The sequence below is a fragment of the Vulpes lagopus genome, chromosome 8 (assembly GCF_018345385.1).
Source record: "Vulpes lagopus strain Blue_001 chromosome 8, ASM1834538v1, whole genome shotgun sequence".
Taxonomy (NCBI): domain Eukaryota; kingdom Metazoa; phylum Chordata; class Mammalia; order Carnivora; family Canidae; genus Vulpes; species Vulpes lagopus.
Window position 1 is genome coordinate 48,151,846 of NC_054831.1, and position 25,506 is coordinate 48,177,351.

General features: G+C 37.3%; 1 protein-coding gene across 6 annotated transcripts in view; it reads right to left on the minus strand.

The window, feature by feature from the left end:
• Positions 1-6,679: 6,679 nt before the first annotated feature.
• TRPC4 (transient receptor potential cation channel subfamily C member 4) overlaps positions 6,680-25,506 on the minus strand; it is a 205,142-nt gene continuing 186,315 nt past the window's right edge. For 5 of the 6 annotated variants that reach the window (XM_041766325.1, XM_041766324.1, XM_041766323.1 and 2 more), the window contains exons 8-11: positions 23,919-24,128; positions 10,729-10,770; positions 10,515-10,604; positions 6,680-8,051 (exon numbers count right to left, since the gene is read on the minus strand). In XM_041766325.1, coding sequence (XP_041622259.1) covers positions 7,329-8,051; positions 10,515-10,604; positions 10,729-10,770; positions 23,919-24,128 — 1,065 coding nt within the window. In that variant the 3' untranslated portion in view covers positions 6,680-7,328. The remainder of the gene's footprint in view (positions 8,052-10,514; positions 10,605-10,728; positions 10,771-23,918; positions 24,129-25,506) is intronic. The other variant, XM_041766329.1, reaches the window with a different exon arrangement.

Consider the following 25,506-nt stretch of genomic DNA (forward strand, 5'->3'; position numbering starts at 1 on the left):
ACATCATTAGCCATCAGGGAAATGCAAACTAAACCTCAATGAGCTATCATTACACAATGATCAGAATGGCTAAAATAAAAATTGGTGACCACTCCAAACGTTAGCAAAAATACAGAAAAATTGACTCACTCATGTATTGCTGGTGAGTATATAGAGAGTATAGCCACACTGGGATACAGATTGGCTGGTTGTTTTTTGTTTTTTATTTTTTAAATGTTTTTTTTTTATTTTTTTATTTATGATAGTCACACAGAGAGAGAGAGAGAGAGAGAGGCAGAGACATAGGCAGAGAGAGAAGCAGGCTCCATGCACCGGGAGCCTGATGTGGTATTCGATCCCGGGTCTCCAGGATCGCGCCCTGGGCCAAAGGCAGGCGCTAAACCACTGCGCCACCCAGGGATCCCCCTGTTTTTTAAATAAAACTAAGCATGCAACAACAATACTGCCCAAAAATTACAGTCCTGGTCACGGAAAAACCTACACATGAATGTTCATCGCAGATTTATTTGCAGTAGTGAAAGATTGGAAACAACCGAAATATCCTTCAGTGGGTGAAATGTCGAATTATGCAACTTTTAGATCATGGAATTAGCAATAAGAAATGAACAAACTGTTGACAGATGTAACAACTTGGATGAATCTTCAGCGAATTATACTGTTGGAAAAACACTAATACCCAAAGGTTGCAGACTGTATGATTCCACTTATATAGCAATCTTAAAATGATACTGTTATAAAAATGGAGAACATACTAATGGTTTTCAGGGATTTGCAATTGAGGGATGTTATGAGATGGATGTGGCTTAAAGGCAGTATCAGGGATGCTTGCTTGTGGCAACAGTTATGTTCTGTATCGTGACTATGGTTATAGATACACAAACCTATACGTGTGATAAAATAGTGTAGAACTAAATACACAAGCTCACCCACACAGATCTATATCTATATCCTGCAATATTGTACTGTCGTTTTGGAAAATGTTTCTATTGAAGGAAAAATGGGTAAATGGTAAGTGAGCTAGCTCTATATTATTTCCCACAACTGCATATGAATCTATAATGGTCTTAAAAATTTTTTTAAAGGAATTAAAAAACAAAAGAAATCTCAATTCACTTAGTATTTTATGGTGCCTTTATTTCTTCTACATTTCTACTTTCCTATTTGCTTGGTATTTCTAACTTTAGAAAGGTGATGTAACATAGTTCAATATTTTAGAGATAGATGGGATATTTCCATCCAGAAGTTTCAAATATCAGCAAGTGAGAAGTAAACAAGTGAAATGCTCGATTTATAGTCACTGCACAGCAGCTATGTAAAGATATCAGTTTTCTGCCTTGCCCCCAGACAACCAGGGCATTTTGCATTCTGAATGCTGAAGCAACACATAGTTATTTCCAGGAACTAAATTAAACATCCAAGTATATTGATGCTCTGAAATGAAGTGAATGCAGATAACCTCTTATTCCCAGAGTGGGGAAACCTGGCTTGTTCTCTGCAGGTTCAGGAAAGGAAAATCTTTAGGAAAAAATATATCGGGTAAAACCATTAGACCTAAGGGAAACCATAAAAATAGATCAATTAGAATTAATTAAAAGTCTTGATTAAAGAGAATTATGTAAAGTAATAAAATTTTGGTCTAGTTATGATCCAATCCTGAAGGAACACTATTTGCTCATGTTGGGAAAGATGAGTCTTGGGAAAGTCTTAAACAGGTAATAGAAATCCAGAATGGCTGAAGTCAAGTATGTACAAGAGGATGATACTAGTCCCATAAAATGGGGCCACTTTATAAAGATCATACTATGGAATCTTTACTTAATCACAAGGAAAATAGACATTTCCTCAAGAGAGTGAACAGAGAAGAGAAGTGAACATATTGGCCTTTTAAAAACACCTTGCTGTCTCTCAAATACTCCTCAAAACCTAATGGTTGATCCAGTAGTAGCTCTTCCGTAGTTGTCGCAGCAACACTGTATGAATGCATTTCAGTAGGTAAAAATGACTAATGAAGAATTTTTTAAGTGGGTTCGAATAACTTTGCTATATTAAATAGCTCTACAGAAGTCTTCCAAGATACCGTTAGATAAAAAAACAAAAGTTACTAAATTATAGGTATATTATAGATTCCATTCTTGATAAAACCAATAAAAAACCATAACCTATACATATATTTATATATTTATTTATATTATAAATTTTATGTATTAATATATTATTCCTTGTATATTTTATGATATATATTAATATATTTGCAAAGGCAAGGAAAAAACATGAAAAACAGCAACTTATTAGCAGTAATTCCATTAGGATTGGGAATCAAGGAGAGACAGCAAATTTTGGTTGAACAAAAACAGTATTTTTTGAATAGCTGAATACATAAGTTTCATCTATGAAATTCAATGGTGGAAATACATACATGTATTGAGTGAAACAAATAGAGATGCTTCAGAGCATCACTGTTCAATAGAAATGTACTGCAAGTTACAAACATGAGTCACATATGTATTTTTAAAATTTTTTAGTACCTACATTAAAAAGTAAAAAGAAACATGAAACTAATTTAATTCATATATTTTAACCCACTGCATCCAAAATATTATCGTTTCAACAAGTAAGCAATGTAAATATTAATGAGATACTTTACATTGTTTTCATACTAAGTCCTGGAAATCCAGTGTGTGTTTTACACTTACAGATATTTCAGGTGCTTAGCTATATGTCAATAGTAGCTACCATTTTGGACAGTGCAACTTTAGAGGAAGCTGATGGTTTTGCTACTGATAAATTACACTGGCAGAGACAACTTCACTATTTGTCAACTCATTGATGGCATGGCCATATGTGGCCCTAGTCTCATGGTCTCAATCTTGGATCAGCTTCGTATTTTCCAACTCATTCATCATTCTTCATTTGAGAAGGCTTAATTTTTTCAGACGTTACTACCAGACTGTATATAGAATTATCACAAAATCTACAGTTGAAGTGAAAATGATGAACTGCATTTCTTAGAAAATGATAAGACACTGGCTTCTAAAAAAATCTGTGAACACAATTTTATAAAGATAAAAAGGTAGTATCTTCCGAATTTGGGCTGTGGCAAGTTTGAATGACTATAAATATTTTCTACTGAAGGAGAGGACAAAGAAGACAAAATTCCACAAAAATAAAAATTCCTTAGCCAAGACATTTATGACCCAGCATCTCATCTGAATATCTACATGAAGAGTTTTTCTTCAAGCTCCAACTCAATTACTGTGTAGCAGGGTAAATTTGGATAATTGCCACAAATGCCCCAAACCTTAGCTTTTCTGGTTATCTCAAGAGAACTTAATATGTTCCAAAACGTTTTCTAAAGTCATGTGGTAACACTATATGAACAAAGTTCATTGTAATATATAGTGAAATAATTAGAATGATATATTTGAAATTGAATTTAAGGAGACTTCCAGAGAGTAATTTCTAAATGTAAATTACTTGGGGTCTGAATTTTGGGGAAATAAGACAATGAAAAATGTACTAAAGCTAAACTGAAGAAATAATTTTGAAAATGGTGAATATATTAATAAATTTGTCTCTTTAAAACCTTGTGTCATTGCAAATATACTGACAGGGTCACACGGATGGTTTTAGCCCAGCTGATTTTTAGGGGTACTCTCTAAACTGTTGTGCTACAAACGCAATGCACAATAACTAAGCATGGACAGATTTCAGTACTCGGTATCTGTTCTTCAACAAAAAGTCATGGGACTGGACCATCATTCACTCAACTAAATCCCAGAATTAGTAAGGGTTATTGAATATTAGAGGAGTGCATTTTTATATCATTGGTTACCCACATTCCTTCTACACTGGTTGGAAAATTGACTGCTTCTTTGAGAATAAAATGATAAATTTCTTTCTTTACGCCTCAATAGTTATCCAAGATATTTCATTGTTTGGATTTGTGTGTTCCACTACTAAAATATATCAAGTTGCTATCCAGGTCAAGGCAAGAAAGTGGGTATGCTTTTGAAGTATTTTAATTGTCAGCCAATAAGTAAAATATCTACTTTAAGAAAATTTGATATACAAATATCCAACTTAAGAAACAGTTACATTTTGAGAATGATTATCATATTGAAAAATAATTCATCATTTTACAAAATAATTCACTACCATTTTTTTTCTTTTTTTTTTTTTACATAGCCAGTTTCCCTACTGAAGTTAATACAGAATTATTTACACAGAATTCAGGAATACCTCTATCACAAATGGTGAGGTAATCTTCATAACATTTTTTCTTGTAAATGGGTTTTCCAAAATAGATCAAGTACTGTGAATATAACTTAGTTTTGTTAAAGTTAAGCTGAATTTTATAGACATTCTTCCACTTAACCCTGGCAATAAATAAATAAGTAAAAGTGAGCAAGGTCTGAAGGACATGAACATAAGAAACATTATTTATACAAATGAAGGTGTGATTTCAAACCTCTCTTTGGTGTTTAGGAATTTATTTTCATAGAAATATGAATGGAAATGAAAGGAAACCCCAAATTACTCATTTAAAGGCCTCAAAAAATACTATCCTTCTATTTGCAATCCTGTTTTATATTTTATTCTTACCCTACTGTTCATCTTCATTAATGCTACTTAATTTCACTACATATTTAAAATAATGTTCAATCCAAACAAAAGAATAATGTTCAATCCTAGAACATATTGTACGAACAATACCCAATATTTTGTTTAAACTCATAAATGCATCTGTCAGTGACATCTGAAGGTTGTTAAAAACCATCATTTTCAGAACATGAGAAGCACAGTGTTATTGGCTCCAAGTAAATCCCTCTGTTATCATCATGTTTACCTGGAAAATACCAGCATCCTAACCCTTGATATAAAAAACTGTTGGGAACATTTTTTTATTGTTTCTTTATTGTTGGTGGTGTTATTTTAAAGAACAGAGGACATTTGAAATTAAATCCTGGTAAAGTATGTATAATGGTTATGTATATGATTTTTACTTTGGAAAAGATTAATAACAGAAGCAGCAAAATGGAATCATTGGAAAATACCCCAAATGTTGAGAATAAGTCTATGTTCCCTTACTACTGTATGTCCAACTTAGAATCATTTGGGTATTTCACACTGCCCAGGGCTTATTGTGAGTCCTAACATACTTGAGATTAAGGTGCACTTGATGTAGTGGGAATATGCACTAGCCCTATTGTGTGTCTTCAAACCTACCAGGCCAAATCTAATCTATAATTAGATTATATAAATCTAATTTCTATAATCTGATTGAGTCTAAAGAATGACATATGTCTTTAATTTTCTGCACTCTCTTGCTATAAAAGAGGCAACACAGATTTATGGAGTTTACTAAATTCATTTTCTCTCAAAATATACCATTTCAGAAGCAGCAATAGTAACCTTTATATGTGCACATTTTTTGCTTGGTCTTGTTGATGTTTTCTGAGAGGCAGCACATATAGTAGTGACGGCATGGCCCTGGAGGATCCATCAGAGATCCATTCATTAGCTGTGAACCTTCACCGAATCAGTTCTTACTTCTGTTTGTCTAAAAAGTGGGAATAAGAACAGTAGCTTCTTCAGAGGATTGTTGTGAGTAGTTACATATGTGTTAATACTTGCACAGAGAACAGTGGCTGGCACTGTTACTGCTATTATTCCTTATTATCAATATATCATAATCAGAAACTGGTACTATGCAATTTTGGGTCAATGCTAAATCATGTGCAATTTGTCTAGTCCATGGAGGTAATTTCTGATGTAAAATGAACTCAGCATCTTTCTCTCACTTTGAAATAAATGCTAATTGCATGTGGTGAAGGAACTTCTATTTCCATGGTGGCTTAAATAGACACAAGCTACATAATGTAAACTTTATGAAGTTGCCAGTGCCTTTTTATATCAGGTAAAAACATTTTCTTTTTAGTGGTTCAGTGAGTAAGTGTAATATAAGCTAGATTACATTGAAAACAACAGAAGAAACAATAGTTAAGAATGTTATCCCTTAAGGGAAAGCTTTATATCTACAGCTGCTGCTAAAATTAATAATGGTTTGGGGTGATTTTAATTTTAAAGAAATATGTACCAGGGATCCCTGGGTGGCGCAGCAGTTTAGCGCCTGCCTTTGGCCCAGGGCGCAATCCTGGAGACCCAGGATTGAATCCCACATCGGGCTCCCGGTGCATGGAGCCTGCTTCTCCCTCTGCCTATGTCTCTGCCTCTCTCTCTCTCTCTCTCTCTCTCTCTCTCTGTGACTATCATAAATTAAAAAATAGATATATATGTACCAGTCACTGGGCAGAAGATGAGGAAACTATTAGGTGTTTGTACTTCTTTTGAATTGGCAACAATGTCACACTGATTGCTTAGATTTAGGCTTTAGGATGAATTTATTTTCATCTGGATATTATGAGAATGCAATCATCTGGCTTCACTGGAGGTGCATTAACTATTCTAATTCATTGTTATTCTTTTCTAGTGCTGAGAACGTTTGCCACATTTTGAAATTCTGTTATTCACCAAGCCTGGTATTTGTACTGACCAGCATTTGAACGTGGAAAAGGTCATTAAAAAAAACTTAAATAAAACTTTTGAAAAAAAAAAAAAATAAAATAAAATAAAACTTTTGTCATGACCAAATCTCATTAAAAATAATCAATCATCAATATTTATTAAGACAGACATTTATTTTACTTACTGAAAGGAAAAACTGGGCAACCTAAAACTCCAAGTGCAATTGACTTTCATTTTGAGAGGGAGTTTACATGACTCCATGAGAAGAAGGCTTGCTTGCTTTAATTTGCAATTATTTATATGTGAAGAAATAATTTGGGAATATTGTGTATTAAAGCCAAACTGTAGGGCTACCGAAAAGCCCTTGATGAGGAACCATCTCTAGAGAGCTTAAAAAATTATGAAAAGCTCTAATATCTCAGCTCCATCATTGTTTTGCACATAAAAGTATCTATTATAGGAGTCCACTACCACATGAAATAAGTTGCATTAGTTTTAGGTGAAAAAGAGAGCTAAAAACTTCCTGTGGATTATTGCAACAGTACAAGAATACAAGGTTTGTTTATTTATCAACAACAACAACAAAAAATGGTAAAACAAACTGTGAAAGCAAAAGCTGGCTACACAACCAGGGTTTTTGATAGCCTTTGCCTTATTTAAACATGTTACACGTTAATATGCCACAGTTGATAAATGCTATAAAGTGGAAGTTAGCGTTTGCTAGTTTACTTCAAACATCTCCCCGTACCCAGAGCACTATGGCAAATATGTATACATATAATCCATGCTTCTGCCTTCAAGTATCACAGTCTTGTGGTCACATAATCTTCATGGGTGACTGTGTCTGTGAGGTTCACATCATAGTCTATACTAGAGTCCTCTTCCTTTGCATGCTTCTCCTTTGGTATTATGGGAACAGTGTCCTCCACCACCACCTTCTCTGACTTGAAGGAACACACCCTCTTGCCCACCTGTAAACCCAGGCAGTCCGTATTCCTTTCTCGATGGTCCACTAATATACATTGTTCGCTGAGACCAGGGATGTTCAAGTCACCCCGCGAAGCCAATCCTCGAGATTCCAGTTGAATATTTCTCTCCAGTGGTCTTTCGGCCTGTTGACGAGTAACTTCTTCTGAAACAGAAAAGATTTGGTTTGCATTTTGCTCAGCAGCGTTTTGTTTTGATCGTCTATGAAACAACCCGAAATTTTTTATATCGGTCACAAAATTCACTTTTCTCTGCTTCTCCCTGGGGGGCTCTTGCACCACCAGGGCAGAGCCATTGCTGATGTTGTGTCTTTCGGAGGCGATTGCTGCTGATCGGGGGTGAATCAGAGTGGTTAAATCAAATAGGCTGAAGTTCTTTCTCTTGTCCTTGCTACTACCTTCATTATCACTCTTTTCATCGGAGTCGGCGGAATTGGAGGGCTCCTTCGAAGCCTGAGCCGACTGTACCGTCGAGAATTTGCTTCCTCGTAGTAAACCCAGGACTTCAAAGCGGAAACTGGAAATGTCTTGCTTTAGTTCCTAAGTGGAAATGTAAAATGGAATATTACTCAGCCATGAGAAATGACAAATACCTACCATTTGCTTCAATGTGGATGGAACTGTAGAGTATTATGCTGAGTGAAGTAAGTCAATCGGAGAAGGACAAACATTATATATGGTCTCATTCATTTGGGGAATGTAAAAAATAGTTAAAGGGAATAAAGGGGAAAGGAGAAAAAAATGAGTGAAAATATCAGTGAGGGTGACAGATCATGAGAGACTCCTAACTCTGGGAAACACACAAGGGGTAGTGGAAAAGAAGGTGGGTGGGGGGGTTGGGGTTACTGGGTGATGGGCACTGATGCGGGCACTTGACAGGATAGAGTCCCTGGGTGATATGCTGTATGTTGGCAAACTGAACTCCAATAAAGTGAAAGGATAAAAAAATAATAAAATAAAAATAATTAAAAGTGATTTTCATTCACACACACACAAAAATGTAAAATGACTAAACAGATAAACATCAGGAAACATCATGAGCACATTTCATATATGGCTCTAATGGGTTTTCACTCATTTTTTAGAAGATTTTATTTATTTATTCATGAGAGACAAAGACATAAGCAGAAGGAGAAGCAGGCTCCCTATGGGAAGCCTGATGGGGGACTCTATCCCAGGACCCCAGGATCACCACCTGAGCCGAAGGCAGACAATCAACCACTGAGCCACCTAGATGTCCCAGTTTTCACTCATTTTTAAGAGCTAGGATTCCACTGTGCTTCGGTTCTCTCTCCGGCACATGAATCATTTTGACACCCGCCTATTTCCCTGTTGGAGCTCAGTAGTAACAAGGAGACTTCCTCAGGTTGATGCAAAAAGAAACAAGAGTATACTGGATTTCTGTGGGACTACAGTTTCAAATCGTTCTTCTCCAAAATTTTCATCTACTTTCAAGTCACCTCTCATTCTCTCAGGGATGCATTTTTAGGAGATTTTTAATATTAGCACATTCTGCTGTTCAAAGAGCTATCTAAAATAAAATAATTAAAGCGGAGTCTAGCCTTCCAAGAGTTAGCAATTACCTTCTATTGTTTACTACCTTGGAGTTGAATTTATTTCAGCATCTGGGTCAGTTACTAAATCTTGCAAATTGCTTTAGATCAGACAAGCTTTCATAGGTTTCATCCTCTACTTTTATCTTCTTGGACAACTGAATTCTCAGTCCTAACCTAATGATGGCTTTCCTGGGGGACTTCTGCCTCCAGCCTATCTCCCAAAGCACCATGGATCATTTAACTACAAAACTTGGATGTTGTGGTTGCAAAGAAAATTTGGAATCCTGGACAACTTTCAATCTGTGCTTTCCATTTTGCAATTCATCTACCTTCTTGCCTCACCAGCTGCTTGTCTTTATTCTCTTGTCAGATCTGCTATTTTTCACTGTTAAGAGTTTTCTGCAGGGTTTCTTTTACTCATTTGTTTTTGCCTGTAAGATAGTATTGACTTTGCTCATTCTTCCAAAACCTTTAAGAACTCAGGCAAAATAGCAAAGGTATTTTATACACATGAGGCAAGCATATATATTACAGGTATTCCACCTACCTCTTCTGATAGAATTAAAACTCAGGGAAAAAGGCTAAGTTTGTAAGCTATAATTAAGGGCAAACCTTTCTGCTACCAAATTTCTGCTACCAAAGCTGTGCAGGGCATAAAGAGGGCTTTTGTTATTGTTTTTAGCATCTTAGTTACTAAATGTTTCAGGTTCAAATATAATACTGAAATTTCAAAAACTAAAGCTCATTAGTATGTTACTAGGATCAGCAAGTCCAAATGCCACTTGGCAGTAGGATTTTCTCTGCATCCAACTGTAAGTCCCCTCCATACTGAAGGTTAAAAATTCTTACAAACAATCTATTTTGAGAAGAAATTTCATCACTTAAAAAATAACCACATAAATAGCCTTGAATTTAAAAGGAGTGCTTGGGTGGCTCAGTCAGTTAAGCATCTGGCTCTTAATTTTGGCTCCTCAGGTCATGATCTCAGGGTTGTGGGATCCAGCCCTATGTCGGGCTCTGTGCTTGGTGAGGAGTCTACCTTGAGATTTTTTTCTCTCTCTCTCTCTGCTTTCCCTCCCTCACTTTTTCCTCTCTAAAATAAATAAATCGAAGAAAGAAGAAGAAGAAGAAGAAGAAGAAGAAGAAGAAGAAGAAGAAAAGAAGAAGAAGAAGAAGAAGAAGAAGAAGAAGAAGAAGAAGAAGAAGAAGAAGAAGAAGAAGAAGAAGAAGAAGAAGAAGAAGAAGAAGAAGAAGAAGAAGAAGAAGAAGAAGAAGAAGAAGAAGAAGAAGAAGAATAGAAGAAAAGAAAGAAGAAGAAAGAGGAGGAGAAGACACATGGGCTTGCTGGAACACATGGCTGAGTTTCCAGTTCTGATTTTAAATGTGCTGTGTCTGGTTTAATGCTCTGCAGAACCCTCCTCTTGGTGATGAGGATGAAAATGATTACCTTAAAGTTCTCTTCTGTCAAACCTTCTTCAGTTTTGGCATCTCTGATCATTGCGGCAACGTATCGCTTCACCAGGTTCCTCATGACCTCCTGAGACACGTCAAAACACAATTGATATTCAATGCATAAATATGATTTTTCTTTTGAGTCAGTTCTGAAGAGGAGACTGGACTTCATTTTAATGCAAATTTCAAGATACAATAGAATATCTTACTTGATATTGGTGATGTCTCCTCAAATTATCAGCAGCCCGCCTCTGAAAAGGAAAGAGGCATTTACTTCTCAGAGTGACATGTTACCATTTTGGAAAATAATTCATTGTTCTTTTAATGGAGAATATATGTTTCCTCACTTCTCCAAAGTGAAAATTTTACTAGACAATGAACAATAGCTAGAGTGCGTCACATTGTGGGACCCAGGAAGCTTAACCAAAGTCCCCTACCCCTGGACAAGCAGCGCAGGACCGACTCCATTCGGTGCCGCCCCGCCACCTCCCGCACGACCCCACAGGACCTGCTTATTGCTGAAGGCGCTCCCCACCCCGGTCGAGCCGCCGGGCGCCCCTTACCGGAAACCGGCTCGTAACAATGTATCCCCGCCTCGTGCCGCCAAACCTGCGGCATCTGCCCGGAGCGATAGGCCGGCTCCAGTGGATGCTACGGGGTAAGGTGGGATTCGGGCGGCCCCCTGTGTGCGGGCCCACAGGACTGGGCAACTTTCTGCCTATGGTGCAACCCCATGGGCCATGGGCCCTATAGAGCTGCTACCCCTCTTAGCCTCGGGGTCCAAGTCCCTGCTGCGGTGTCGGGCGCACCTGGACCCAAGCTGGAGCTTGTAATAAACCCTCGTGTGTTTGCATCGGTGTCGGCTCCTTGGTGGTTTCTCAGATTTGCAATCTTGGGCACAACAACATGACTCAAAAGAATGAATGAACCAAAACAACAAAGTGCAAGGTTATAATCTCTGAGGCAATTAACATAGAGACAATTAACAATGAGGGGAACTTGTTCTTTTAATAGAAGGTGACAGAGAATTAGAAAATCATAACTAACATGTACCCCAAATCACTTGAAATAATTCTGAGACACAGATGAGACATATTAAATTTTAAAAAAGGAATAAAAACAAAAATTCAATACGGTAAAAAGTTCACATTATAACAATATGAAGGTCTTCATGAGTATCAGCCTAGCAAGATTGAGAATTTAGCCATGATATGCAACATGTAATCAGGAACAGTGCTAGACCACTAATCTCCCCAACACTAAGTTCAATCAGATGTACAATAAGAGGGATTGCCTCTTTCATTAGATGGCTGGATTTGACAAATAATAGGATTCTATTCAAACACAGGGCTCATAAATTCATCATTTAAAAAAATAAACATAAGTCTCACTATCCTTTTGAAAAGATCATTTGAGAATACAGCCAGTTAGCAGAGTAGTGATTCTGGAATGCAGAATGGAGGGAGAGGATAATTAACGATTAAAAGAAAAGTCCACAATAAATTGAGTTAAATAATAAACGACACTAAAATATATAATTGCAGATTTCATGAGTATTCTAAAGATACTAGAAAAAACTATCATAATCCCCATTTTGTGCATGTTGAATAAATGTCAGTATTGATTCTTAAGGAAGAAAACTGACCAGATTAATCTAAAATAAAAATATTTCTCTAATAAAGGAATGAATTTAGTAGATTGTGAGAAAGCAAAGCAATAACATATCCAGGGTTTAAATAAACCTTTTGATCTTGTTCCTTACTAAATACTTAGTCCGATAAAATGGAATTCCAAAAAGAGTTGTGAATGCATCACTGTGAAATGAAATTAGGAAAAAAATAATGCAAAAGAAACTCTTTTTTTACTTTAGGGAATAGGAAGAAAGGCTTTTTCACTGGCTAAGAGAATAGGTTTGTGTTGCATGATTATTAGTGACCTTCAGGAACAGTTGAGATAATGCTTAACTTCCTAAAAGCCATTAATTATTTAAATACCATTCATTTTTACCTGAATCTTAAACACATTTTCAATGTAATTATGCTATTCACTAAAAGACTGGGAATTTGAAACTTACTACAAAATCAGGATATCTTGGAAAAAATATAGATAGCATGGGAATTTTACGACTGAGCCACAAGATGGAGGTATATGACTCCTATTGAGACATAGCTCAGCTGAATTCCGAAACAAAAAGCACTCTGTAATGAAACAAGCCTCCCAGATCTCTTTAAATTTACTTCAAGTGGACACAAATACTAAAGCAAGCTGTGTACCAAATTCTTTAACACTTTCACTACAAATATTGTACAGGAGACCCGTATTGCATGATTTAAGTAGATAGAAACTTTGAATTTAGTGTAGAATTTAGTCAACTCAAGTTTGATTACTTTGGGCTTCTATTGCATTTTGCTATTCAATTTTGGGCAAAAAAAAGCCAATAAAAAGTAGTGAGAAGAGAACAATCTGAAGTCAAGATTTAACTTTAAAGTTCCTTAATACAAAATTAAAGCTAAGAATAACAGAATCAGAAAATTACTGAGTAATAAGTGAAAACTCTCATGATGCATCTTAGTACTGAAAAGAGCACAGACTGTCTTTTCTTCAGCAGGACCTATTCATAAACAAATTTAGAAATTTTAATATGAATATAAAAGACCAAAGATCACACTTTAAAAACTAATCTTGAGATTGATTTTTCTAGGGAAAAATTTTTTAAGAAGCAAAATAGTCTGACAGAAAGAGAGAACACAGTTTAAGTTCCCTATGATAACTTTCAGGAGCTATCCTATAGCCCAGATTTAAACTGAGTTAATATAGTTCATTGTTTTTGCCAACCACTGCTCTTCCACACCCACATGGTAATACTACGCAACTATCTTTAGTCTTGTGAGATTCTATCAGCCAACTGAACTTCAACATCCTAGGAAAATAAGAACAGATGAAGCTAACCATCTTCTGAGTATTGAAAACAAAAATGAACAATAAATTCACCAAATGATGGCCACTAAATTATGCAGCTCAGATGTCTCTCATGTTTATGTGATTTCTCCTTTTCAGCACCACAGAACTGATTCCCATCGACCATTACTACATGCCCACATGTCTACTTTCATACTTTCTGTGAGGTGGTGGGGTGTCACTTTAAGAATATGTACTTAGGGGTCACCTGGGTTTGAAGGGGGCTGAGCCTAAATAAGGAATTATCTGGAAGTCCTCTCCCATTCCCATTTTTTTTTTTTTGCAAGGCAAAGACCGATGATTTTGAAGATTAAATGAGATAAGAGATTTAAGACATCTATCACTAATGTTAACTAGCTAGTTCCCGTCCTCTTTCCTTTTTTTTTCTTTTTGCCCTTTGCAAATAATAACATGATTTAACACAGGTTCTAAAAAATATTCTTCACTCATAAAACTTGTGGATAATTTGACACATATCAGGATTACCCCAGAGAAGTCAAAGAAGATGTACTTGTCTCTCTTTGTGTGATTAGCTTGGCATTTCATGCTTGAGGACAGCATTTATTTAGCAAAAGATTTGAATGTTTTTGACCTAGACAGTAGGGGTGAGAAAGTAAATTTGTATTTAAGTAATAGGGTGAGGGGATGGTTTTACTAAATATGGATAGATGTAGTGCAAATTCTGTAGGCATTTTTGTTTTATTAAGGCTCATTTTTTTTAGAGCAATTTAACGTTCAGAGCAAAATTGAGTGGAAGGTACAGAGATTTCCCATATAGTCCCCTACTCCACACAAGCATAGCTTCTCCCATTATCAACATCCCTAACCTAAGTGGTACACTGTTACAATTGATTAACCTACATTGATACATCATAATCACCCAAAATTCATAGTTTACATTACTGTTTACAAATTATATACTCCATGGGTTTGGACAAAAGTATAAAGACATGTATCCATCATTACGGTCTCCTATAGAGTATTTTAACTACCCTAAAAATCTTCTTCCTTGCCTATTTATCTCTCCTTTCCCTGCCCCCACCACCTCAATCTCTGCCTATCACTAATCTTTTTACTGTCTCCATAATTTGGCCTCTTCCTCAGAATATATTATATTATAGTTGGAATTATACAGCTGGAATCATATAGTACATAGTCTTTTCAGATTGCCTGCTTTAACTTGGTAATATGGAGACTAGGTTTCTCTAGGTCTTTGCATGCCTTGATAGCTCATTTCTTTTTATCACTGAGTAAACAATATTCAAATGTCTGGGTGTACCATAACTTATTTATCCATTCACCTACTGAGGGACATCGTAGCTGCTTCCAAGTTTGGGCAATTATGAATAAAGTTGCTATAAACATCCTTGTGCAAGATTTGTATGGACATATGTTTTCAACTCCTTTGTGTAAATGCCAAGGAGTGCGATTGCTAGATTGTATGGTAAGAATATATTTAGTTTTGCAAAAAACTATCAAACTGTCTTCCAGAGTAACTTACCCTTATGTATTCCCATTAGCAACAGATGAGAGTTCCTATTGCTTCATATCCTTACTAGCATTTGGTGTCGTCAGCGTTCCACTTTTTGGCCAATTTATTTTTATTTTTTTTATTGGAGTTTAATTTGCCAACATATAGCATATACCCAGTGCTCATCCCCTCAAGTGTCCCCTTCGGTGCCCGTCACACAGTCACCCCAACCCCCTGCCCACCTCCCTTTCCACGACCCCTTGTTCACTTCCCAGAGTTAGGAGTCTCTCATGCTCTGTCACCCTCTCTGATATTTTCACTCATTTTCTCTGCTTTCCCTTTATTCCCTTTCACTATTTTTTATATTCCCCAAATGAATGAGACCATATAGTGTTTGTCCTTCTCCGACTGACTTAACTTCACTCAGCATAATACCCTCCAGTTCCATCCGTGTTGAAGCAAATGGTGGGTATTTGTCGTTTCTAATGTCTGAGGAATATTCGATTGTATACATAGACCACATCTTCTTTATCCATTCATCTTCCCTTGGACACCGAGGCTCCTTCCACAGTTTGCCTATTGTGGACATTGCTGCTATAAACACTGGGGTGCAGGTGTGCCTGCATCTGTATCTTTGGGAGTAAATCCCCAGCAGTGCAGTTGCTGGGTTGTAGCATAGCTCTATTTTTAACTCTTTGAGGAACCTCCACACAGTTTTCCAGAGTGGCTGTACCAGTTCACATTCCCACCAACAGTGCAAGAGGGTTCCCCTTTCTCCACATCCTCTCCAACATTTGTGGTTTCCTGTCTTGTTAATTTCCCCCATTCTCACTGGTGTCAGGTGGGATCTCATTGTGGTTTTGATTTGTATTTCCCTGATGGCAAGTGATGTGGAGCATTTTCTCATGGGCTTGTTGGCCATGTCGATGTCTTCTTCTGTGAAATTTCTGTTCATGTCCTTTGCCCATTTCATGATTGGATTGTTTGTTTCTTGGGTGTTGAGTTTAATAAGTTCTTTATAGATCTTGGGTACTAGCCCTTTATCTGATAGGACATTTGCAAATATCTTCTCCCATTCTGTAGGCTGTTTTTTAGCTTTCTTGACTGTTTCTTTTGCTCTGCAGAAGCTTTTTATTTTGATGAAGTCCCAATAATTCATTTTTGCTTTTGTTTCTCTTGCCTTCATGGATGTATCTTGCAAGAAGTTGCTGTGGCCAAGTTCAAAAAGGGTGTTGCCTGTGTTCTCCTCTAGGATTTTGATGGATTCTTGTCTCACATTTAGATCTTCCATCCATTTTGAGTGTATCTTTGTGTATGGTGTAAGAAAATGGTCTAGTTTCATTCTTCTGCACGTGGCTGTCCAATTTTCCCAACATCATTTATTGAAGAAACTGTCCTTTTCCCAGTGGATAGTCTTTTCTGCGTTGTCAAATATTAGTTGACCATAGAGTTGAGGGCCCATTTCTGGGTTTTCTATTCTGTTCCATTGATCTATGTGTCTGTTTTTGTGCCAGTACCACACTGTCTTGATGATCACAGCTTTGTAGTACAACCTGAAATCTGACATTGTGATGCCCCTAGCTCTGGTTTTCTTTAATATTCCCCTGTTTATTTGGGGTCTTTTCTGATTCTACACAAATCTCGAGATGATTTGTTCCAACTCTCCATGGTATTTTTTTTTAAGATTTTATTCATTTATTCATGAAAGACACACACAGAGAGAGAGGCAAAGACAGGCAGAGGGAGAAGCAGGCTCCATGCAGGGAGCCCAACGCGGGACTCGACCCCGGGTCTCCAGGGTCACGCCCCGGGCTGAAGGCGGCACCAACCCGCTGAGTCACCTGAGCTGCCCAATTAGTGACATTATTAAGCATTATACAGTAGAATTACCATCAACAATCCCTAGTATGCTTGCTATTTTTTTGTTGGGTAAAGATCAATTGACCTTCAAAGAAATTTCCTCTCATAGGGGAGGGTATTACATCTTGTAATTATTGCTGGAAATGACTGGGAACAGAATGGACCAATCTGTGTTCATAAAAATAATTTAATATTTTGGAAAAAAATATGCATTTTAAGTTAGCAGTTTTCTTTGCAAATTATGTCAGAAACCTAGCACCGTGTGCAGAATGTTCCTTAGCAGGGTGGCTTTCCACGTGGGTGCCCAAGCCACGTGGGCTTTCCACACAGGTGTGCCACACTGGCCTACCTCACCCTTTGCAGGTTCCTCTTGATTAGCTGGGACAAGATAAAGCAGTATTTGGATCACAGAGCCAACGATAAAGGAAAATACTAAAGGAACCTCTGCTGCCATGAGGGAACTCTGCATTTCCTCAGAAGTGTCAGGTTGCTTTAGAGCAGGAAGGGTTTTGCAGCTCTGAAAGAAAGGGCTCTGGGGAATCAGCTGTGACATTTCCTCACTCTATCTCTGGTTGTCTGCAGGTCCACCATGTGGAATGTCAGGCTCACCTCACATAGCCGGTTCCCTGCAGTCAATCGTCAGTGCCCATCTCTCTCATTTCCCCTCTAGTTTTGGTCTATCACTGATATTGAGCCCATGAATTATGCCCTTTATCCTTTGCTTTGCTTGGTGAATCCTTTAAGGGATGCAGCTTGCTGTGTTCTTCTCCTTTTAAAAGTGAGTAAAAAGGCAAGGGGACATTCCAAGATGTGAACCCCTTTTAATAATTGCAGTTTGGCTCATTTATAGAGCTACATACTGTTCTCTATAAGCATCCTTTCCAAGCATCTAAAAAGCAACAACACAAAATCATTGAATGTCATCTTGTCAAACCAAATATTCAGGGTTTCACTCTTGAAACACCAAGAATATCAAATAATTCATTCTCCCACATCCCTACCTCGGAAAGTAAACTTCATCAAGAGGTCCTGGAAGCAAATTTTATAGCAGTAAATTAGGGATTCAGAGGGTACTCATGGATGAATACTATCACATCTGTAAGATTTGTTGTTAGGACTACTGAAAGTCATGAAGATTAAGCAACAGTATATTTTGATAAATTATCACTAAAAATACAGTGTGAAAAGCATGTACTATTGGCACTTTTCCTTTAGTGATGATAGCTGGTGCTAATCCGTTCACTGTTTCTAATTCTCTTGCAGTGACTTAACTGAGTGTATGTCTGTGCAACTGGTCAGGCAAGAGTATTCCATCTGTAGTTCCCAGAGCTAATTGATGCTACATGGCCCTAACAGACATGGTGTTTCATATTTTCCTCACTATGTTGTGCTCCAGAGAAAACCAGAAAGTAGAAAACATCAGTCTAAGGGAGTTAAAATCATTTCTTATAGTTTTGTCAAAAGACTTCACATTTTTTAGTTCAGCATATTGACCTATTAAGCATTCCATCTTAGAAACCTGGTTTATGGCATTGAAATGCTTCATATTAATTAACTACTTTGGCATCAACATCTTTTTATTTTAATTAAATGATCTGGACCTCTTGAACAGTAAGTACAAATGTCGATTTTGTTTGCATTTAAAAAGCTGTGCTAGATAACAGTGCTTTATTCAACAGGAGTTTCTAATTAGTTACAAGGAAATGCTTGTTAAAATAGAGATTCCCGATAATTCTAACATGCACTAGAATTAAAATTAAAACACTACAAACCAGTGTTTTATTTTTTTTTAAGATTTTATTTATTTATTCATAGAGACACAGAGAGAGAGAGGCAGAGACACAGGCAGAGGGAGAAGCAGGCTCCATGCAGAGAGCCTCACGTGGGACTTGATCCAGGGTCTCCAGGATCACACCCTGGGCTTCAGGTGGCGCTAAACCGCTGCACCACTGGGGCTGCCCTTTTTTTTTTTTTTTTTAAAGATTTTAAATCAGTGTTTTAATATGGAGATGAGAGTTTGCTGATAAAATGGGGTTAAGCTAAAAACTGGACAAGTAATAATATTAAAACCAAAAGCTACATGTTTTTTATTTTATTGACCTCTTAATAGGCTGCCTATTTGGTGGGATTTTCATAATTTCCCAGAGACAAGACATTTCTCAACAATGGGTTTGTTTTCTACAATGAAGGTTTTGTTCAATAAAGTATTTCTACTTCATTTATGTTTCCCCCTTTAAAGCATTCCAAATGAAAGGTTAATTTATCTGGATCTCCCAAACACTGGTAAAGGAAGTCCAAAGTTAAAAAAAATTAATGAGTTTTCAGGGCTAGCTCTATCAGTATTGCCCAGAAGCCATAAATAGCAAGATAAAATCACCAATGCTGGGCAAAGTGGCCAGTGCAGCCACCCTGAAAAGTACTGGTTGCAGGATCTGCCTGGGCATGAGAAGGGAAGGAGCACCAGTGTGACATTTGGGCAGCTGCTGGGTAACAAGTGAATCACAAGTCGGGAAGGCTAGAGAAAATGCCTCAGAGTGCATAAACTCTATCTCCAGTTTAGCATCAAAATTCTGCTTCAAAATGTGGCCTAAATATAAACCAGTTGAGATGCAAACAGAAGGTAAGCCAGCCTGTGAAAGGAAGGTTTTGAGATACAAGAATCTGAGAGGGAGCTGAAAACAATGATAGGATCTGCAACAGCTATTGAGAAAAATGTAAAGATAATACGTTTTCAACATGGAAGGCATCTTTGCATCATTATTAGATTTTTCAGGGAATCAAGAGGGAGGGTGACAGAAAGCACATTGATTTGGGAAACAAAAGACCAGGTTTTCCCCCAGCTGTCACCAAGGGACACTGGGCAAGGTAATAAGTTCTCTTTGAGAGGAAGTGGTTGAGCTAAATGATTTCTATGGTCCCTTTGAAGTGTAATGTGATATTCTAAGCCATACCTTGGTTATACAGAGTGATTGTTACTGGTACTTCAAAGTCACCTTTTAATTAATGACAATGTATATATCTCCTTGTCTTCATTTGTCTCCACTAATGAACTGTCAAGAGGATTAACCAAATTAAAATAAGTTCACAGCAGAATCAATTACTTTTTGGCATTATTTTTTCATTTAACTCTTCTATTAATATTACCCAACCTTCTTAGTATCCTTTTCCTTTATCTCATATTTTTCTTTATAAGTAATACCTATTATTTATTTCCTTCTAAAATCTACATGTCTAAAACTCAAATATAAGTATGCAAACCAAAATACTATGTCCTCCCTATCCTGGAAATGCAATCTAGACAAACAGTAAATTTGTAGTATTGAGTTTGATTAGGCTGGTGTTCGCCCAAAGCCTTGCCTTGATGAAAAAGGCAGGACTGAGAGTGGGACGAAGGTAGAGAAGACAGAGAAGACTCACAGTGTTTATTTAGTTTGTCATAAATTCCCAAAGCATAAAAATATCCATTACCAAAGGTTAGTATGATATACGTGGTCACACAGTTAATTGTGAATTATCTTTCTGTGCATAGGCTTGGATCAAAATATTCAAATTTAGAGATAGAGACATAAAAAGAAATGTGGTTTTCTGGGGACCAGTAATGAATGTATAGAAAAGAAACCTTTTTAACTTAAGCCATTTACCTTCTCTCTCTGAAAGGTGTGAATCACTGCTTTAATAGGAAATCCCAAATGAATGTTAAGCCCTTCTTTGCATCTAAGAAATGTTGGTAACATATTCCTAACAATGTGTCAACAGTGGGAGGATTCTGGGGGGCCTGACGGGGGATTTGGAAGTTAAATTCTTTGAGGGGTTTTCTATTATTTTGGTGGCAGCACAGATGGATCTCTTAAAATATTAGAGCAGGGCCCCATATCGTGTTACAAGTTTCGTGGCATCTTAAAACCCAAGATTCTCTCTGCTATTCACTAAAATTAAACTATTAAGGACAAATTTCTTTGTGTGTTATCTTTATTTTGGAGCCCAGAAACTCTTTTGAAATCAAAATGGATGAAAGATCTAAATGTGAGACAAGAATCCATCAAAATCCTAGAGGAGAACACAGGCAACACCCTTTTTGAACTTGGCCACAGCAACTTCTTGCAAGATACATCCATGAAGGCAAGAGAAACAAAGGAAAAAATGAATTATTGGGACTTCATCAAAATAAAAAGCTTCTGCACAGCAAAGAAACAGTCAACAAAACTAAAAGACAACCTACAGAATGAGAGAAGATAGTTGTAAATGACATATCAGATAAAGGGCTAGTACCCAAGATCTATAAAGAACTTATTAAACTCAACACCCAAGAAACAAACCATCCAATCATGAAATGGGCAAAAGACATGAACAGAAATTTCACAGAGGAAGACATAGACATGGCCAACAAGCCCATGAGAAAATGCTCCACATCACTTGCCATCAGGGAAATACAAATCAAAACCACAATGAGATCCCACCTCACACCAGTGAGAATGGGGGAAATTAACAAGACAGGAAACAACAAATGTTGGAGAGGATATGGAGAAAGGGGAACCCTCTTGCACTGTTGGTGGGAATGTGAACTGGTACAGCCACTCTGGAAAACTGTGTGGAGGTTCCTCAAAGAGTTAAAAATAGACCTGCCCTACGACCCAGCAACTGCACTGCTGGGGATTTACTCCCAAAGCTACAGATGCAGTGAAACCCCGGGACACCTGCACCCCGATGTTTCTAGCAGCAATGTCCACAATAGCCAAACTGTGGAAGGAGATTCTGTGTCCATCGAAAGATGAATGGATAAAGAAGTTGTGGTCTACGTATACAATGGAATATTCCTCAGCCATTAGAAACGACAAATACCCACCATTTGCTTCAACATGGATGGAACTGGAGGGTATTATGCTGAGTGAAATAAGTCAATCAGAGAAGGACAAACATTATATGGTTTCATTCATTTGGGGAATATAACAATAGTGAAAGGGAATGAAGGGGAAAGGAGACCAAATGAGTGGGGAAATGTCAGTCAGCGTGACATAACAGGAGAGACTTCTAACTCTGGGAAACGAACAAGGGGTAGTGGAAAGGGAGGTGGGTGGGGAGTTGGGGTGACTGGGTGATGGGCACTGAGGTGGGCACTTGATGGGATGAGCACTGGGTGTTATGCTATATGTTGGCAAATTGAACTCCAATAAAAAGAAATTAAAAAATAAATAAAACAAAACAAAACAAAAAGAAATCGAAATACTCCTGGGACACCTGGGTGGCTCAGTGGTTGAGCATCTGTCTTTGACTCAGTGTGTGATCCTGGGGTCCCTGGATCTAGTCTCTCATAAGGTTCCCCACAGGGAGCCTGCTTCCCCATTGCCTATGTGTCTGTCTCTGTGTGTCTCTCATGAATAAATAAATAAAATTTTTAAATAAAAAAATCAAAATACTCCTATGAGAAATAGCATAGAGCTATATTAATCATTAATATCTTTTCAGGGATTGATTAAATAAATTTCTTATGAATTTAAAAATAAGATGTGAAAAAGGACAAGTGTATCTTAATGTGAAAGACAGTAACCATAGTTTGGCTTCTCTGAAATCTTTTTCTGCTTATCTTATGGAAGATATTAATTATTTCTTACACTGTTGTCACAGCATCTTGCATGTACCAATATTATAATGCTAAATATATTATATATCATGTACTATAGTAATATGGTCTCATATTTGTATCTCCCACATGAGAAATGATGCCCTCAAGGATGAAAGCATGCCTTTCTACCTCCTCCCATCACCCATTTCCTGGCTGGCATGTGGAATGTGTGCAATAATTGCTTATTAAACCTAAGTCATTAAATTTATTTTACACCCAGTTTTAAATAATTTAAACCTATTTTTTTAAACATAAATCAAGCATCTGGAGTAAAATAATTACATTCTTTCTAAAGTCAGTGGTAAAGTCTATCAATTAGTATGAGCATTACAGGCTAAGTTTTCATCATAATTTAACTTCAGTTTCTAAGATCAGATATATGCCCAAACTTTAGTCCTCCAAGTTGATGGGTTAAGAATTTATAAGAATTTTAAACCACTTCTCCTAATCACCTCTCTGCTATACGCCCTTGCCAGTCAATTTCTCTTTAAAATTAGAAATGTTACTGACATGGCAGCAACATCAATGCCACTGTCAGCAGAGAAAGCCCCGTTTGATGCTGATAACAATGCCTACTAGGCAACGAAGTTAATGAGTGAGAAGGATCACTTAGGGCACAGCTAGCAGTCAAAAGCCATGTTAAATAAAATTAAAAACAAATTTAAAAATGTTAGTAGGTAACTAGGATCACTTGGTGATTCAAATAGCAGAATACTTCCAGAGCAGTATCTCTGAGCCATTCAAAATGACTAATGAATGTTATGAATATGAATTCTCAAAACATCACTATGAGAACTTTGAAAAGTAGGAAATTAAGTGAGAGGGAAATGAAGAATAATTTGTCCCATGTCAGTGCTTTGGCTGGAACAAAGACCTAAGTCGCTGTCTCTTCTGATGGAAGCGCTTGAACTCTTGCTTTCCAGCATGAAAGAAATTTCCAAGGGAAGTTTAATCTTACAGTATAACAGGAGCATGGCTCTGAGTGGTCCTAACATTTTTAAGAAACACAGCTTCATGGTATTTAAAATGATTGGGAGTAGAAGCAAAATGTTGAGCAATTCAACACATTCTGAAGTCACTGTGTTTGAACATGGCACAACATTTTCAAGTTGTAATACCTGTTTAATCATTTAGTTGGGAAATTTTTGCCAAACATTAAACACTGTGTGTAGGAGCCTAGATGACTGGAACAGCCGTCTTCCCTTCCAATCCCAAGAGAGAGAAGTAGACAATGAATAAGGAATGCCACCAATAACCTGATGTTGCAATTCTGAAATGAGCTAGAAATCGGGGCCAACAAGCTAGTTCCCCAAGTTTCAGCGGTGGATCCAGGAGATGTCCATGTCCAGTGGGGCTCAGACATGGCAGCTGTGCAATAAATGGTCACCAAAATGCAACCAGGAAAAACAAAAAGGCTAAAAATGCAAAAATATCCAACAAGCAATCTAAATAAATTCAAATACACAATTAAAAAAAAAAGTAATACTAACATGCTGTGTTCTTACCCCTATTGTTCCAAAACTTTCAGGCTTTCTTCTCATCTTTTTCTTGCACAAGTGTGTCCAGATCCATTTGATTAGGTACCAGAGAGACTTGGGGCTCGGGATGACATTGAAGGGTGTTGGTAGAGTACCTCCTTCTTCGAAATAACTCATCCAAAGCTTTGTTCGAGCAAATTTCCATTCTATATCCGCGTGGTCCTGAACGGGAGAATATGACAACTGCTGACAGGTTTCTTCACTACGGAGGTGAGATAAACCTCACAGAGAGCCTGTAACTTGACTTGGAGCAGCTCTTGGAACACTAATTAAATTGCTTAGGAAAACCAAGCTGACTCCCGTGGATAGTCATCTAAACATTTCAGATGACAGCTTACCCTGGTAAAGAGTCACAGTAATCTTATCAGGTTTTATCCTTCTTCTGTGAAACCGACATCTTAAAAAACTCCGTGTTAAGGAGACTGCAGTGATCAGTTATGACTTGAAGATGAATTTTCATTTCCTGCACCGTAGACTTACATTAGCTCACTTGCACTAGATTTTGGCCACAAACAGGCCTTTATGTCTTACCCAAGGCCTTGAATCCCTGCCTAGGTGAGTGCCACCTGCATGACTGCTCATGGCTCAGCCTTCTGGTGTTTCCAGGAAAAGTCTCACTGGATATGTTTCTATGTGAACGATTCTTGTCCACCTTTAGGCAACAGGCACAAATGCAGAGAGAAGTTCCTCAAACAAATGTAGAATAGGATTTCTGACACAGTATTGAACCCTGACATAACCTTGTCCAAATGGCACCAGAGAGGAGTATGGTTAGTGGCTGCCTGCAAGCCTGAAGCTATCCCTTTCATCATTATTAATCATTCCACTTTATTTATCTCCTAGAAAAACTTAACATTTGTGACAGAGATAGGGCAGCCAGTCCCCTCTTAAATTAGCCACAAATCTGATTTAAGCAGAAAAATCTGGGAAGTAGGAGGTGGTAGAAATTAAGCACACATACATTTTAGGATTTCAAAATAGTTCATTTTAACCAATTAATATTAGAAAGAAGACCTCTGATTTCTGAGTAGGAGAATAACATTAGACCATGTTTCATTCTAATATTCCGAAGTGGCTGTGTGCTAATGAATAGATGTGTTATATACACATTTCTACTCTGAGCAATAGAGATTTTCCGTCTAGACACTGGACAGATTGTGCTTTCTACAGGAATCAGCATATCTAGAAAATGTGTGGCCTTCATTGTTGTTTACCAAATGTTGATTGGATGCACTGATCAAAAGACAGAAGTACAGAAGTTCCAGTTCCCCTTTCTCCCCTCTTCCTCTCCTCTATTTCTTCCCCTTTCCCTAGCTTCCTTTCTAAACAAGCTTATAGATTCTGTAGTAATGAATTAAAGTATATATCATTTGCTATAGTCATGGAGAATGGGGGTCAGCTGAATCAGCTTAAGGTAATGAAAAGGCAGTCACTTGGGTAAATGTTGGCTCCTGAGTAGATTCTATGCCTTCTCATTCTCCGGGAGGCACAAGTTAAAGATTATCCAGACCTCATTATGCTCCCTTATGGCTAACACAAG